Source organism: Aedes aegypti, chromosome 3 (assembly GCF_002204515.2).
Source record: "Aedes aegypti strain LVP_AGWG chromosome 3, AaegL5.0 Primary Assembly, whole genome shotgun sequence".
NCBI classification, from domain to species: domain Eukaryota; kingdom Metazoa; phylum Arthropoda; class Insecta; order Diptera; family Culicidae; genus Aedes; species Aedes aegypti.
Genome location: NC_035109.1, coordinates 4,295,270 through 4,312,263, shown reverse-complemented (window position 1 = coordinate 4,312,263; position 16,994 = coordinate 4,295,270). Strand labels below are relative to the sequence as shown.

At 39.8% G+C, this 16,994-nt stretch overlaps 2 protein-coding genes across 2 annotated transcripts in view; one reads left to right on the top strand and one right to left on the bottom strand.

Moving 5' to 3' along the window:
* Window positions 1-216: 216 nt before the first annotated feature.
* Window positions 217-1,197, bottom strand: LOC5568425. The gene is made up of 2 exons (XM_001652203.2): window positions 1,026-1,197; window positions 217-955 (listed from the first exon to the last, which is right to left on the bottom strand). Exons 1-2 carry the CDS (start codon window positions 1,047-1,049, stop codon window positions 248-250), a joined length of 732 nt encoding a protein of 243 aa, XP_001652253.1. The 5' UTR covers window positions 1,050-1,197; the 3' UTR covers window positions 217-247.
* A 12,317-nt stretch (window positions 1,198-13,514) lies between these two features.
* LOC5568423 (NEDD4-binding protein 2) overlaps window positions 13,515-16,994 on the top strand; it is a 59,660-nt gene continuing 56,180 nt past the window's right edge. The window contains exon 1 of the mRNA XM_021854683.1: window positions 13,515-13,937. Within this exon, the coding sequence (XP_021710375.1) occupies window positions 13,838-13,937 (100 nt within the window). The 5' untranslated portion in view covers window positions 13,515-13,837. The remainder of the gene's footprint in view (window positions 13,938-16,994) is intronic.

Here is a 16,994-nt window from a genome sequence, read left to right as displayed (position 1 = left end):
TTCTTTGTATTCTACATATGTATTTAGTTTTTTTAAACATCAATGGTTTGATTTTAAAAAGCGAAGCATGGTGTTTTTTGTCTTTAAAATACAAATTTATTGTGTAATGAAAAAACTAAATGTATATAATGATAATTACACAAAATAAGCTTTACGAATCCTAATCTAAACCATCACATTTATCTTGAATCAAAATTTAGCATACCTATCTTTTTCTTCAGTCAAAGCAATAAATTACATTAAAGCTTCAGTTGTTCTCAAAGTCCGGCAAGTCAAACGTGGGCAACTCTAGCGGAGCCAAGGCCGGCAATTCTTCCCGGTGAAAGTCGATCGCCTCCAAAGCATCCCGCCCGGTTTCTAAACCAGATAGGAATCGCGATTCACCCTTTCCTTGCTCCGATCCCTTTCCGGTGGCGGCAGTCTTGGCCCGTTCTCCGGGTTCCCTCTCGAAGACGCTCAGCTTCTCCTTCAGCGTTTCATTTTCCACGGCATATTCGTCGATATTCTGCGTCATTCGGTGGACCAGAATGTGCAAGGAATGGTTCAACGATATCAAATCGTCCACGACGGGATTGTTCCGATCAGTTCCACTACTTCCGGTCATCGTTTCCAGTATGCTTCCGGTATCTTCCAAGTTCTGGTAGATAGCCACCTGGAGCTCGTTATACTTTTCAATCTTTTCCAGCTGCTTGGCCAGAAATTCCGGATTCCTCTTGCGCTGATATTCCACTGCCTTGATGTACCTTTCGTACTGTTGCTTCCGGTGGCGAACGAATTCAATCTGTTTCATGTGATACTTGCGCTGCAGCTGGAGCGACTCGATGACAACAGCGGATTGAGGAGCAATCTTCAGCGCTTCCTCAATAAAGGACGCTGCTTTGCGATGGTTTTCGATGGCCTCGTCAAAACGTCGATGCTTTGTGTGATGTTCCGCCCTTCGACCATGGACGTGTGCCTGTCGGAAGAGAAACGAGGAAGTGCAAAATATCCATTTATCTGACCACATTCAGTAGCTGCCTATTTACCATGTTGAGGAATGAGTTTTCCATGCCACTAGCTTCACTTTTTCACTACAATTATTTGAACAATTTCGGAATAATTTGCCAATATAGTGAGTACTACGAAGTTTTTCTTTGAACAAATGCGACGAACATTAGCGAATGTTTTGTAAACCACTTCACGAATCAACTTCTCTCTGCGCACAAAACAGAAACAGCTGATCGTTCTTTGTCTCTGATTGTAATACACTCTCCCCAGATTTCACTCAGAAATGACGAATTCAAAACAAAATTTTGAAAAGGATGAATCGACTTTTATGCGTAGTATTGTATATCCATTTGAATATTGGATTATCCCGGCTATTTATAAGAATGCTCGAAACAGTCGTCGGGAATCAAGGGGCATCTCAATGTATTTCATCCATATCGAACAATGTGGCCGATGTTGATGCAACATATCGTCCCCTTAATGCATCAACTAGATAACTCGAAAATCAAAATTTTGAGATGTGCAACTTTGAAATATGACCGTTTTACAAGGCGAAGGCAAATCGCAGAGAATATGATTGAAAAATAAACTTCAACTTATGTTTTTTAATAACACGCTTATGAGCTGTGGATATTCTGCAGATCTAATTGAGAATAATATTTTGACGAATTGAAATCGAAAATGTCAAATTTCGAGTTATCTAGTTGTAGCATCAAGGGGACGATATAATTATGATAACTATACATACCTTACGCACGATAAACTATTGCCATTTATTGTATTGTTTCAATAAATGTGTATTTTGAGCGTTATAAACACTTATCACAGGTTGAATTATGTTTAGTGAAACATTCTTTTATAAACATTCCATCAGACTACCCCTCAACTTCCAAGAGTGAACCGGCAGCTGTGTGTCAACAACAGTTGTTTTGGAAATCTGACTCGACGTCCACTCTGCTGTCCTTGTTGCTTTACTTGAAAGAGTAGGACTGCTTGTTTGCGCGCGAAAATCTTCTCGCTCGTTATTGCTGCCAAACCTGACAGCGCCTGTTTCACCGACCGTTTGAAACGACGACTGTTTCAAACGGTCGTGAACAGTTAGGAACTGAACGGTCAATATGCACCTGAAACGTAAAGTACTCAAGTAAAATTTCTCCTTTTTATCGAAGTAATTTTGACAGCTGATCCAGTATGGGCGAAGTGTCACTTTTACTTGCGGAATAATTGAGCGTCACATTTTTCCGTACGGAAAAGTGACAGCTCCATTTGATTTGCACAGCAGACGTTACCGAGGTTATGAAATCAGCTCTACTTATCAACTGCGTACAGCTCAAGTAATTTCGGTAGCGGAATCATTCACGGTGAAAACCAAAAATACTATTTAGTGTGACATTTAATTTACCCTCGATATTATTCATATTTATCGTTCACAATGCATATCAAATATGCCCCGGATTATTTTAATTTATACATTATAATGCATATCTGTGATTAATATTTTACTAAGCTTATGCATTGTCGAAACCTATTCTTAGGACTTAAACTGATTCATTTTAGTTCCGGACCTAGATGCGGAAACAAGCAACGGCGTGTTCCCTGAAAAAAATCTATTGCTGAGTTCAGCGTTTGTTAAATAGTTTGCCTGTTGGAGAATCCACTGCAATTCATTGTGAGTCTCGGTGTCTTCAGGTATTTACACGGGATGTCTCAAATCTACACGTCTATAATCGAAATTTCTAAACTTCATTCTAGGGGAGTTGCTGCAAGACCGGAAAGCAACTCACTCGTAGTATCACCCAAGTCAACGATGGAAAGCAAAGGCAGCCTATTGAAAACTGAATAACAGATCTATCTGAACATGATTAATATGAAAATAAATGAAAACTTGCAAAAATTCATTTTCTTTCACTTTTTTAACCTTTGTTTACAACAATTGAATATAAAAATGGCTGGTTTTATTCAATACTTGGGATTTCAGAAGTTTATGCATCAAATGAATAATTTCCAAAAAATCATTTGCTAAAATTAAATCCATTTATACTAACCAAAGCTTAACGCGTTAAAATACATCACAATGAGTGAATAGACCGAATATGGTTTTAGAATGATATTTGACTTATCTAGCATTTTATTTTCTTAGCGTGTTCCTTGACCGTTTCTTGTCCTATCCTTTTGCACAGAACTTATGATCAGCGTACCGGCCATTATGGAGAATATGCACCTGACTTGTAATCGCCTATTTCGATGCGTGTAAAATTTCTTTCATGAAATGGTTAAGAAAAGCATTTTTCTTTGATCGCAGTACGCAGTTCAAAAGAAATATAGGCCTCTGCACTGTATTGATTTTGTGTGGGATTTTGACTTTTACTGGCCTTGTTGTTTACAAATTTCTTGGCCCAGATAGCCGTAGCGGTAAACGCGCAGCTATTCAGCATGACCTTGCTGAGGGTCGTGGATTCGAATCCCACTGGTCGAGGATCTTTTCGTAGAGGAAATTTTCTCGATTCCCAGGGCATAGAGTATCTTCGTACCTGCCACACGATATACACATGCACAAATGGTCAATCGGCAAAGAAAGCTCTCAGATAATAACACTTCTCCTTCTTGGCGGTGGCAACGGTGATGGCTTTAGCTTCGGACGGCATCTTCTCTCGCTCGCTCGACAGTTTGATTTGAGCGAAGCAAGACAAACGGGGGCGTCCTTCGCTATCGATGTTTGTGCCTGAGAAACACACCCGGTCAGAGCAAGCCGATCTGTCGCCTGCTGAGATGCGAGCCAATCGGAGAGTGAAAAGCAAATGACGTCAAATTTTCTCTAGCACCCCTATTTATAGATTTGCTTGAAATCAACGTTCTCTTTTAAAACAGTTATTGAACTATTTGGACAGGTATGTGGGATTCAGTAAATAAACGAAATGAACCTTTGATGTCTTGTCTTTCGATTGAGGTGCTAATCAAGAAATTTCGTTAAGCCAGCGAAAAGTTATAAAGCTAAGTATGCTGTTCCGCTCAAAAAAAGTAAAAATTTCTGCCCAAGAAATGGTCAAGAAATTTCCTACAGTGAACTCCATTTGAATGGACATTTCTTTTCAACTGCGTACTGCGATCAAAGAGAAATGCTTTTCTTGAGCATTTCTTGCAAGAAATTTCCCACGCATCGAGATAGGCGATTACTTTTCTGTTGAAGTGCATACTTCGCTTAAACGTTTAAAATATTTCATGCCAACGCCCGGATAAAAACGTATCATTCAGTGAATGGAATAAACCATTAATGTACAATACTCGCATAACTTCTGATCTCGCCCTAAAAGCCATTGGTAACCATGTGTGTAGCTCGTTGTTTCTGAGCATTTGAATGAATTTTCATGTCATTTAATAACGCTATGGGGAAGAAAGGATCAACATCTACCAGCCCGTGATGTTGGTGTGGATGCTATTTCTTTCATTTGCTCAGAAACAACGAGCTACGCTCGTAGTTACCAATGGCTTTTAGGGCGTTATCTCAGAGTATGCGAGAATATAACGTATTGGATACAATACAGGAAAGTTTGACAACATAGTATCGGAAAGAATGCAGCAGGCCCTAAAGTATACCCAATCATGGTGTATAAAGGAGGGTCTAAGCATTAACCCGTCAAAAAAAAAAATCTTTTAAAATTGGAGAAATTCAAGTTAGCAGTCAGGTAAAATACTTGGGAGTAATCTTAGATGCCAAGCTTAGCTGGAATGCGCATCTTGTCTCTACGATTAATAAAGTGATCAACGCATTATGGTTATGCTCCAAAACTGTCGGGATGAAGTGGGGCTTGAGGCCAAAAATGATTATGTGGATTTACACATCTATTATACGACCAAACATTACCTACGCTTCATTAGTGTGGTGGCCTAAAACCAGGGAGGCTACTGCAGGAATGAAACTAGCTAAGCTTCAAAGACTTGCGTGCATTGCTATAACGGAAGCAATGCGCAGCACTCCATCGAAAGCGTTAGATGCTATTCTCAATCTGCTGCCTTTGCACGAATATGTGCAATTAGAAGCGGAAAGAAGTGCTCTAAGGCTTAAGAGGTCTATAAATGTTTTGCCAGGTGATCTTATTGACCACTTGAGCATTTTGCAACACTTTAAAAGAGGACCGGTGATGAGTATGAACGGAGACTGGATGAGACCTGAGGACAACTATGATTTTCTCTACAAGGTAAGCGAAGTGACGCGTACAAGTTGGGATGTCGGAGGTCCCACGGTTCGTGAAGGCTCAATCATATTCTTTACTGACGGCTCAAAAATTGGAACAAATACAGGGGCTGGGATCTTTGGACCCGGAGTAAATATTTCAGTTGCAATGGGACATTGGCCAACAGTGTTTCAAGCTGAGATTTTTGCAATACTTGAATGTGTGAATGTCGGTCTGAAAAGAAAATACAGATATGCAAATATATGTATTTTCTCTGATAGTCAAGCAGCTCTAAACGCATTAAGTGCATATAAATGTACATCGAAACTCGTATGGGAATGTATTCTCTCGTTGCGACAGTTGTGTGAATCAAACTCGGTAAATTTGTACTGGGTTCCAGGACACTGTGGCATTGAAGGGAATGAAAAGGCAGATGATCTTGCAAAACGGGGCTCAAATTCACAGTTTGTTGGCCCGGAACCATTCTGTGGTATACCAAACTGTGCAGTAAAAATGGAACTTAAGTGCTGGGAAGAACAAAAGGTGATGACCAACTGGATGGATGTCAAAATGTGTACCCAGTCTAAAAGATTTATAACTCCAAACACAAATAAAACTAAAAAGATTTTAGAGCTCAACAAGAGGGCTCTTTGTACATACACTGGCCTAGTAACTGGGCACTGTCCGAGCAAATATCATTTGAAGAACATTGGCCAGGTTCAGAATGATATTTGTCGCTTTTGTAATATTGAAAGTGAAACCTCGGAACATCTGCTTTGCAGTTGTGGTGCATTATACAGGCGCAGATCAAAGTTTCTCGATAGCGGCTGTTTACAGCCCAGTGAGATCTGGTCTGCTGATCCGAGAAAGGTGATTGGTTTCATAAACCATATCATACCTGATTGGGAACGTGTCATGGTAAGCAGCTGATCGTCTAATCAATGGTGTTCGGATAGCGTAACATGTACAGTAAACTGGGACATACTACAATAGTTCTAAATAATGGACGCAGTAGTTTCAACCACCAACAAAAAAAAATTAAAGATTGTAATTAAATGTCGAAGCAATATTATTCTTTTTTTTTAACTAGTTCGTTTATTTAGGGCTCAAATGCGTGTAACGCTTTACGGAGCCGAAGTTCATTTTTGTACTATTTACAATTTGTTTACTTTTTCATTGCCAAAGTTAGTATGGGATGGAGTCAGGGTACTCGTGGCAACTCGAGGTTAATGGTCACAATTTTGAAAGGGAGGGACATGGTAAGGATTGGGTTTAGGGTTCTCTGCAGCTCATCCGGGAGGTATAGCGTGGTAGCTCTATTATCGTGTCATGGCGTTGGTACCAATTCCTTGCCAGTATTCGTCTGCCGGATGGCCAGGATCCTCAATCCAACACAAAAGGGACAACACAGAAGAGAAAAAAAAACTGGAGAAGAGAACACAAGAGAATGAAACTTTTATACAAGACAAGCGAAGGAAATCGTAAATTGCGACCATATAAATGAAATCGCGGGTGCCCAACACATCTCTAACTGGAACATAGGGTTGTCTACCTCGGGCCGCAAGGGTATCCAAAAGATGCGCTCTGGAGGCGTCCATATCCGGGCACTGCCAAACTACGTGATCGATGTCGTCATAACCGGAACCACACCTATTACAAATATTGCTCAGCGCGAGGTTAATCCTGTGTAGATGTGCATCTAGCGAGTAATGGTTGGACATAAGTCTTGACATCACGCGAATGAAATCTCGACTTACGTCCAAACCTTTCCACCAGGCTCGCAAGGAAACTCTAGGAATTATGGAATGTAATCACCGTCCCAGTTGGCCATTTAGCCAATCGCTTTGCCAACCGTGAAGAGAACTTTGACGTACTAAATGAAAAAATTCATCGTGTGAAATTCGTCTATCATAAATCTCACCTTCCTCAGCGCCCACCTTTGCGAGAGAGTCCGCCTTCTCAGTGCCATAAATTTGGCAATGTGAGGGGACCCATACAAAGGTAATCTTATATGATCTTTCGACCAGTGCACACATCTGCTCTCTTATTTTTGTAAGAAAGTAAGATGCATGCTTTACAGGTTTCATCGATCGGAGTGCCTCAATAGAACTGAGGCTATCCGAGAAGATGAAGAAGTGGTCTGCGGGCATGTTTGAGATCATCCCCAAAGCGAAGTTGATTGCTGCCAGCTCAGCAACATAAACCGTGCAAGGTTCCTGAAGTTTTCGGAAGGCGGAAGAGTTTTCATTGAAGACACCGAAGCCAGTGGATCCATTTATACGGGACCCGTCAGTGAAATATCTCCTGTAGGAATCGACATTCTGGTACTTTGCGTTAAAAATACGTGGGATAGTAATACATCGAAGTTGATCTGGAATTCCATGAATAGCTTGTTTCATGGACAGATCATATTCAACAGAGGAACTGTCATTGGTGAAGCGTACACGTGGGGGGTTATAACATGGAAGGCTAATGTCAGATGACATGTAGTAGAGATAAACTCTCATGAATTTTGACTGAGCATTCAGTTTGAGCAATTCTTCGAAATTTTCGATAACGAGTGTGTTGCTCACTCCACATTTAATAAGTATTCTTAGCGAGAGGTCCCAGAATCGGTTCTGTAGCGGTAAAACCCCTGCCAGAACCTCTAGGCTCGCATTATGTGTTGAGTGCATACACCCTAAGGCGATACGCAAACAACGATATTGAATTCGTTCCAATTTAATCAGGTGGCAGTTTGCTGCTGAGAGAAAACAGAAAGAGCCATACTCTAGAACAGATAAAATAGTTGTTTTATAGAGTTTTATGAGGTCTTCCGGATGAGCACCCCACCATGTTCCGGTAATTGTTCGTAGAAAATTGATCCTTTGTTGGCATTTTTCCGTTAAATGCCTAATATGAGTTCGCCAAGTGCCTTTTGAATCAAACCATACCCCAAGGTATTTTGAAGTCAAAGACTGGTCGATGTCTGTTCGCAAAAGCTTAAGCTTTAGTTGGGCAGGATTCCGCTTCCTAGAAAATACAACCAGTTGAGTTTTTTGCGGAGCAAACTCGATCCCTAAGCTTCTAGCCCAAGTGGATAGATTATCAAGGGAATTTTGCAATGGTCTTCACAGAATTTCTGCTCGTGGCCCCTTCATAGAGACCACAGCATCATCTGCAAGTTGTCTAAGCGTGCATGGTTCTTCCAAACAGTTGTCAATATCTTTAACATAAAAATTATAAAGCAAGGGACTTAGACATGAGCCTTGGGGAAGACCCATATAGCTAATTCTGGAAGTTGTCAGTTGACCGAGGGTGAAGCTCATGTGTTTTTCTGACAACAAATTGTACAAGAAATTATTCAACATTCCAGGTAGTCCACTATTGTGCAGGCTTTCTGACAATATTTCTATGGAAACTGAATCAAAAGCGCCCTTAATGTCCAAGAAAACCGAAGCCAATTGCTCCTTGTCAGCAAAGGCTAGTTGAATATCTGATGAAAGCAACGCTAGACAATCGTTTGTTCCTTTGCCCTTGCGAAAGCCAAATTGTGTACTGGAAAGCATGTTGTTTGATTCGACCCAGTGATCGAGTCGGGATAGGATCATTTTTTCTAACAATTTCCTTAAACATGATAACATAGCGATCGGGCGGTACGAATTATGATCAGACGCTGGTTTCCCAGGCTTTTGAATAGCTATTACTTTGACCTGTCTCCATTCAGGTGGAACAATGTTGTGCTCCATGAATGAGTTGAACAGGTCAAGCAACCGTCTTTTAGCGATATCAGGGAGATTTTTAAGAAGATTGAACTTAATCATATCGCGTCCCGGAGAGGAGTTGTTTGATGAAAGAAGAGCCATAGAAAATTCCAGCATAGTGAATGGTCTATCCAAAGCATCGTCTCTTGGAGTTTCCCAAAAAGGCGGATGAGCTGGAACTGAGTCTGGACAGACCTTTTTTGCGAAGTTGAATATCCAACGATTGGAGTATTCGTCACTCTCATTTGAGGATGAGCGGTTTCGCATGTTGCGAGCCACTCTCCAAAGCGTCGTCATTGAAGTTTCTCGTGAGAGGCCATCGATGAAACGTCGCCAATAGCTACGCTTCTTCGCTTTAATAAGATTCTTCAGTCTTTTTTCGAGCTTCGAGTACTCTAAATAAAGTTCTGAGGTACCATATCTACGAAAAGCTTTAAAGGCATTAGATTTTTCTCGATACAACTGAGTGCATTCATCATCCCAACCAGGTGTGGCTGGTCGTCTTTTGAAGGATGCACTTGGAACTCGTTGCTTTTGGGATTCTAATGCACTTTTATAAATCAATTCTGTTAGGAATCGATACTCATCCAACGGTGGGAGAGTGTTGAATGATTCGATACCAAAACTTACCGCTGATGCAAATTTTTGCCAATCGATATTCCTAGTGAGGTCAAAAGGAACCTGAATTGACTGTTCTGACCTTTCAAAATTATTTCTGAAAGAAGTTATTATGGGCAAGTGATCACTACCATGGGGGTCATCGATCACCTTCCACATGCAATCGAATGATATTGAGCTTGATCCCAAAGACAGGTCAAGACGGCTTTGTTTGCCGTCGAATGAAATACGTGTCACTTCACCTGTGTTCAAAATGTTCAAGTTGAAATCGTCGCATAAGTCATAGAAAATAGCCGCTCTATAATCGTCCCCATCCAGTACCATGTGAGTTCATATCACCCAGTATTAAAACTGGAGATGAGAGCATGGAGACTGCATTCCAAAGATGACGGCGGTTTATTGAAACTCTTGGAGGAATATAAACAGAAGCTACGCAAAGATCTTTACCAGGTCCGTCGCACTCGGGCTCAGATTGGGTACCACTTCTAGTACTGCATTCGGTCCCTCGGTAGTGCAAAAGGTACAAAAGTTTGACACATCGCAGTACACTTTTCACGGCATTCTAGATTACCTTATGAGCCATAAAATTTTGGGCATTTGCAAGGGACATGAAGGTCTTTAATTTGTCTTTGTCTTTACCCTTTACGTTTATTTGGCAAGCAACGATTTCTATGCCTGAATGAGTCGGGATGGGGATTCTGTAGAATGAATGGCACTTTTCGATCCCTAAAAGCACACCCCCGTAATTATCATCTCGATCCTGGCGTATAATGTTAAAATCGTAGAAGTTAAGATCATCTTCAGAAGAAAGCCATGTTTCACAGAGTGCGGAATTGTGAAGCAAAAATTTAAATGTGTCTAATTTAGGTTTTAGACTATGACAGTTCCACTGTAGCACAGTGATCATATCTTGTACCTCACTTGATGAATTAGCCATCGAAAGATATGATCGAAGCAAGGAGGGGCCACGAGATAGTCAATTCCCTGAGATATTCTTCTATTGCGGGGAGAAAAAGGTCGAGTATGCCTCTGAATGAGTCTGAAACTCCGAAAGCATTACATATGCGATCCACAAGGGCCGTAAAAGTTATCAGTCCTCGCTTAGCCCGGGGGGTTTTCGAGGAAGAGCGAGGGACTTCAGTAGCATTTCTTTTGCTTTCTTGTCTAGAGCTTCTTTTCGAAGTGTATTTTATCTGTGGAGGTGGGGGCGGCAGATCTTTGCTGCAACACGGAACGGAAGCATCAAAGACCTGTTTCTTCGGGATTTTCAAATTTGCCCCACCTCCTTTGGAATTTGACAAACTTCTGAGGGAAGATTTCAATACCTTACGGCGCAGTCCCGGAGAAGATGGAGACTTCCTTTTTCCGGGTGCGTGTACCTCCGAAGAATCTCCCCCATCGGTTTCGTCGTCGTTCGCTTCATCGGAAGACAACTCTTGAAAAGAGTTACCAACTGGGATGGCTGATGAAGACTCTTTTGCAGGCGGATTTAAAGCTTTCACCATTTCCGCATACGTCTTCTTGGAGCGCTTCACAATGGAGCGACTCTCATTTCGAATGCGCCTTTTGTATGCCGGGCAATTCTGCAAGTCATGAAGATCCTCACGACAGTAGCTGCATTTTTCAGCTTTCTGTGTGCAATCATCTTCCAAATGAGCTTGGTTGCATTTGCCACAACGGGGCTTGTTGTCGCAAAAGCTAGCACTATGACCAAGCTGCTTGCAGTTGGTACAATTGAAAACCTTCGGCACGTAAAGACGCACTGGGTAAAAAACACTATCGATGCAAACAAATTTTGGGAGGACGGAACCAGGGAAAGTCACTCGAAACGAGGCTGACGGTGAAAACACTTTCTTATTTCCTTCCATGGAAGCTGATTGTAATTGTTTACAATCCAGTATAGCCACATCAGGAATGGACCGGTTCTCAAAAACGCCTTTGCCTGTCTTAATGTCTTCACAGGTCAGACTCGCGTCGATAATTTTCCCTTCCACCTCAACCTCTCTGGCCAAAATATACACATAATATTCCACAGTAAAAGCCTCATGCTGAGCAATCTCATTCGCTGCTTTGTAACTAGGTGCAGTTACACGCAGCTTGGATTGCTTCACTTGGTGAATAACGGTCCCAGGATATTTACGCGTCAGCTCTCTAGAAATCGAGAGCACATTCAAAATCTTGTTTTTGCGCCGGAAATAGACAACCCAAGGGCCAGCCGAAGACGGTTGATAAAACCGCGTTCGAGCAACGAGATCTTTAGGAGGCGTATCGCCTCCATCCGATTCGTCCATGCGGGATAAAAATCAACCGCAACCAAATAAGAAAAAAAAATATATGCAGAAAAAAAATAACCTATCAGTGGACTATTTTGTACACACTTCCCCTGTACGGGCAAAAACAAAAATACTAATAAAAAAAACGAGAAAAAAAAACTTAACCAATTAGTGGGCTATTTTGTACACGCCTCCCCTATACGAGCAAAACTTGCACCGGGAGAGAGACAGAAGTGAAGCGAAAAACAACCTTGAACTCAACGCTATTTGTTCGGAGATGCGAAAGCAATTCTATAGATGTATACAATAGATACTTATCCGTTCCCGTTCGATAACCGCACAGCAGCTGGTCTTCTACACTGTAGGTAGGCAGAAAAAACGTATCGCCGTTCTCACTGCTGATTTATACGGGGGAACCAATCACCGGGGGATGAAGGTGACAATGTTTTATTGTGGCACGATACCAGTTGACCCTTGTCAATCTGGTTCGCTTCCTTCACGATGCGCGGTTTAAAGCACTACGGTACAATACTGCACTGGTAAAAACCACACGGGCGGTGGAAGAAAAAACCAAAAAAACTACCGACTGGCAAAAACTGAACTGGCTTGTTCAAGCGCACAGCAAGGAATGAATATATTATTCTTGTTTGGATATACAATTCAAAAACAATATAATATTTTATATACGCGTAACGCTCTTGGTTTTGAAATTCCAATTTCACTCCTGTATAATGCGTAGTATGCACCTGAAACATAAAGGGCTCAAGTAAAATTTCTCCTTTTCACCGAAGTAATTTTGACAGGTGATCCAGTATGAGCGAAATGTCACTTTTACTTGCGGAATAATTGAGCGACACATTTTTCCGTACGGAAAAGCCCAAAAAATTCATTTGATTTGTACAGCAGGCGTTACCGATGTTATGAAATCAGCTCTACTTCTCAGCAGCGTACAGCTCAAGTAATTTCGGTAGCGGAATCATTCCTTGACCGTTCCTTGCCCTATCCTTTTGCACAGTACTTATGATCAGCGACCGGCCATAAAGAAGAAAGACGTAATTCTACGTCAAAACCATGGACGTAATTTTTGACCCTCCCCATTCGCGTCTACGAAGGTAATTACCACAGTTGACCCTATGCGTGAAGCTCCGATTATTTAACATGGCAAAGCATAGGAAGTCAATTTTCAAATGCTTCTAAAAAATTCAAAACACTTTTTAATTAAATTCTGTTAAGTGTACGGGGTTAGACTATTGATCAACTATAGAATCAGCAGCATATTGAGAAAAAAATATAAAACTCAAAAATATATGCCTATGATGTAGCCCATTAAAAGTATATAAACATATACTGAAAAGATTTTAAATAACTATTGTAGTTAATTTTATATGAGCATTTGAAATTTCGATTCCTATACCTTGCCGAGTAAAATTTTCGACGCTTCACGCATCGAGCAAACTTTTCCCAGATGGCAGCACCGTACCTTCGTCTACTCGAATTTCCAACGAACGTTCCCTGTCCCTGAGAGAGCTCGACGTGTGACAGTTCGCGTTTCGGTTGGGCGGCGTGTTGATAGGCCTTTTCATGTGACAGATCCGTCTATGCATTTGTTTACATCGGTGGAGGACCAGTGCTAACACGGGCCTGTCATTTTCATAGAAGAACTGTCAAAATGCTTCCCGATCAGCTGATTTAAGACGTCATGTGAAAAGGCCTATTTCGCATGTGATGTTATTTGTTTACCTTTCTGCAACCTTTGTGCGCGAATTTTGCTTCTCTTTTGCATGTGCGAGATAAGAAATCTCCTTCGATTTTCCATTTTCCGGTCGTAATTGTGATTTATTTTTCTGGTTGTCCAGCCAGTGCAAGTGGGTGTTCCATACCGCGTAAGAATTAAATCGATTCTGTTGAGTTTTGACCGAAAAAAATCGTAATAGCGCTTTCTGCGCATTGCATTGGAAGTCGGATTACGCCACTCGAACTTTTTGATGTGCTTTGGATTCGACCTTGACTTGGGAAGAGTTGTTTTTGAGGAAAGATTACGACGATGCTTGGTGACGAAGTTTTGGCTCAGCTAACGGAGATGTTTGGCGATTACATCGACCAGACGCGCATTCAAACGACGATGAAGCGATGCCATAACGATTGTAAGTAAAAATACGTTTTGTGTTTATTTGTAGATGATGGCGGGGAGATACTGACACAGGGCTGGTGGCGATCACTTTTTAATTACTTGGTCATTTCTCGCATAACTTCTGATCTCGCCCTAAAAGCCATTGATAACCATGTGTGTAGCTCTTTGTTTCTGAGCATTTGAATGGATTTTCATGTTATTTCACAACGCTATGGGGAAGAAAGGATCATTATCTACCTGTCCGTGATGTTGGTTTGGATGCTTATTCTTTCATTTGCTCAGAAACAACGAACTACACACGTGGCTACCAATGGATTTTAGGGCGTTATCTCAGAGTATGCGAGATTTATATAATTCTGACCTGGGTTACTAAACAGCAAATATTCGCATACAAATGTTCACTAATGTCACTATTTTTGAGATATGATGAATAAGCTTCTCATAGCAAAACAGTTAGACAGATTTTTGTTTTCCTTTCGATCTCATAAATGAGAAAAATCAATCAATCGAGAAAGAGAGAATCTCCAATCTACCTTTTGATAGAATTTTAACAAAACTGCCTCGCAAGTTTAGAAGCTTCTCTAGAATTCCAATTCACTGTTTCTCAAGACATTCGTCAGTAGCTGCTCCAGGAATTAGATACAAATTTTGTCTAAGAATTCGATATGAAATTCATTCAGTAGTTCTACAGTTAACTCTCCCTTACTCGATTTTCTGTATCTCGATATCGAGTTAGAGAACCGTAGTAAAAGTTGGTTTTCATAGCTAACTCGATGGTCCCTTGGAACGCAGTTGCACTGCTTTTATGTTCTGTAACTCGATGGTCCCTTCCTGGGAGGGAGGCACCGATATTACACACGAAATATGACACAAAGTTATTTCGAATTGCAAGAAAACTCCAGCTTGCCAACGACAATCAAGGCAAACTTGATGAAAATTGCTAGTTTTCTTTTGTTGTGTTCCTTCGATCGTTCTGGACAAACATGGAAAAAGGCCAAAGTTTTCTGTACATTTAATTTTCGTTTTTATTGGAAAAAGTAAAATAATGCGTATTTGAATACTTTATATTCAATCGGGATAAATGAGGCTATTGTGACATTACTTTTGAATAAGAATGGATAGCTTTTCAATCGATTTTTTGTCACATTTGATAGAATGCAAAAATACATTTTAATAAATTACGCGCTTTTATCATGTTTGTCCATTGTTTTAGATCTGGGCTCACGGTGACAGTTCGTGTAGACCTGTGCGCCGCCGCGCCACGCCGCCGCCGCCGATCGATTTTACGTTACGCCGACGCCGGTTGATGCTTCGGCGGCGCGCCATACGCCGATTAACTGATTTGAAATATACCCTGATTTTGTATTTTAACGCCGATGAATATTTCAGCTCAAAAAAATTAACAATATTGAAATATACCCCTGAAAATATTTACATATTGCATTAGAAATTCTTATAGAAAACCGTACATCAATGTGAAAAGGAAAAATTATCCAGTGGATTCTCCAGGAATTTTTCGAGAGATTTCTTCGAAAACCATTTCGTATAATCTTTTTATTATACGAAATTATAAAATTATTCCTTCGTGGAGTTTTTCTGGTAATACCAACTAGATTTCCGTTGGCTTTTCCTGTAAGAAATTGTTCCTCCAAGAATTCCTCAGAGCATGCATTCTGGATTTTTTCCAAGAAACTCTCTTCAAGTATTTCTTCGACATGTTTGTCATAGATTCCTCCAGTAAATTCTTCATGAATTGTTTCAAAAATATTTTCAACGATTTTTCAGTACGTTTTCCAGATATTCAAGACGTGTCTTCACAATTTTTAAGGATTCCATAATTATTTTTTTGTGGAATTTAAAGCATGATTGCTTAAGATTTTTCTGGGCTTCATACTTGTTAAAATTTATTTTCATGAATTAATCTTTATGTTTCTTCATGATTTTTTTCAGCAATTCATTACATTGTAATTCAGCCATTCCATGAAAAACCGATCTAGTGGGTCACCGAATTCCGTGAAAATTTGCTGTTTTGTTCCTTATCCGAAATAAAGGTACATGCGTTTCTGGAGTTTTTTTTATTAGGGTGACCATTTCCAACATAGGGTGACCAGAAAACTCGCGATTTTGCAAAGTTTTTATTTAAAAAAAATCATAACTTTGAACCTTAACTTAACGCTTGACCGATTTTCAATTTTTTTTTCTTGAAAATAATAATTCAGTCATTTTTTATCGGCACACACTGTAGGTCTCAGCGGAATAAATCTTTTATTAAAAAAAAACATAACTTTTTAACAGCTCAACCGATTACCAATCCTTTTTTATGGAATGAAAGCTTAAGATTTCAACTTTTCAAAAAAAATATAAAACTCCGTGAAAAAAATACACGAAAAAGTTTAAAAAAAAATCTAGCTTTTTAGAAAAAAATAATTTTTTTCATTTTTTCAGAAAAATTTAGAGTTTTATATTTTTTTCTGAAAAGTTGAAATTTCAAACTTTCATTCCATATAAAAGGATTGAAAATCGGTTTAGCTGTTCAAAAGTTATGATTTTTTTTTTAATAAAAAATCTATTCCGCTGAGACTTACAGTGTGTGTGTCGATAAAAAATGACTGATATTTTATTCTCAAAAAAACATATATCCCAAAAAATAAAAAAAAAACACACATCGCTGTAAATTTGACATTGAACGTAAAATTTACTGAACTTTTAAGAAAAAATGAGAACAGCAATAGCCCCTTTGGTCCCGAGGCCTTCAAAACACAAAAAAACGTAAACTATATTTTTTTTATGCAGAAAAAAAAATTTGTGAAATTTTATATTTTTCTTGAAAAGTCGAAATTAGCTTTCATGCCGTCCAAGAAAATTGAAAATCGTTCAAGCGGTTCAAAAGTTATGATTTTTTTTTAAATAAATATTTTAAAATCACGATTTTTCTGGTCATCCTAATAAAAAATTCAAAAATACTTGTATCCTTATTTCGGATAAGAAACAAAATAGTAAATTTTCACGGAATTCGGTGACCCACTAGATCGGTTTTTCGTGGAATGGCTGAATAAGTGTTGTTGGAATT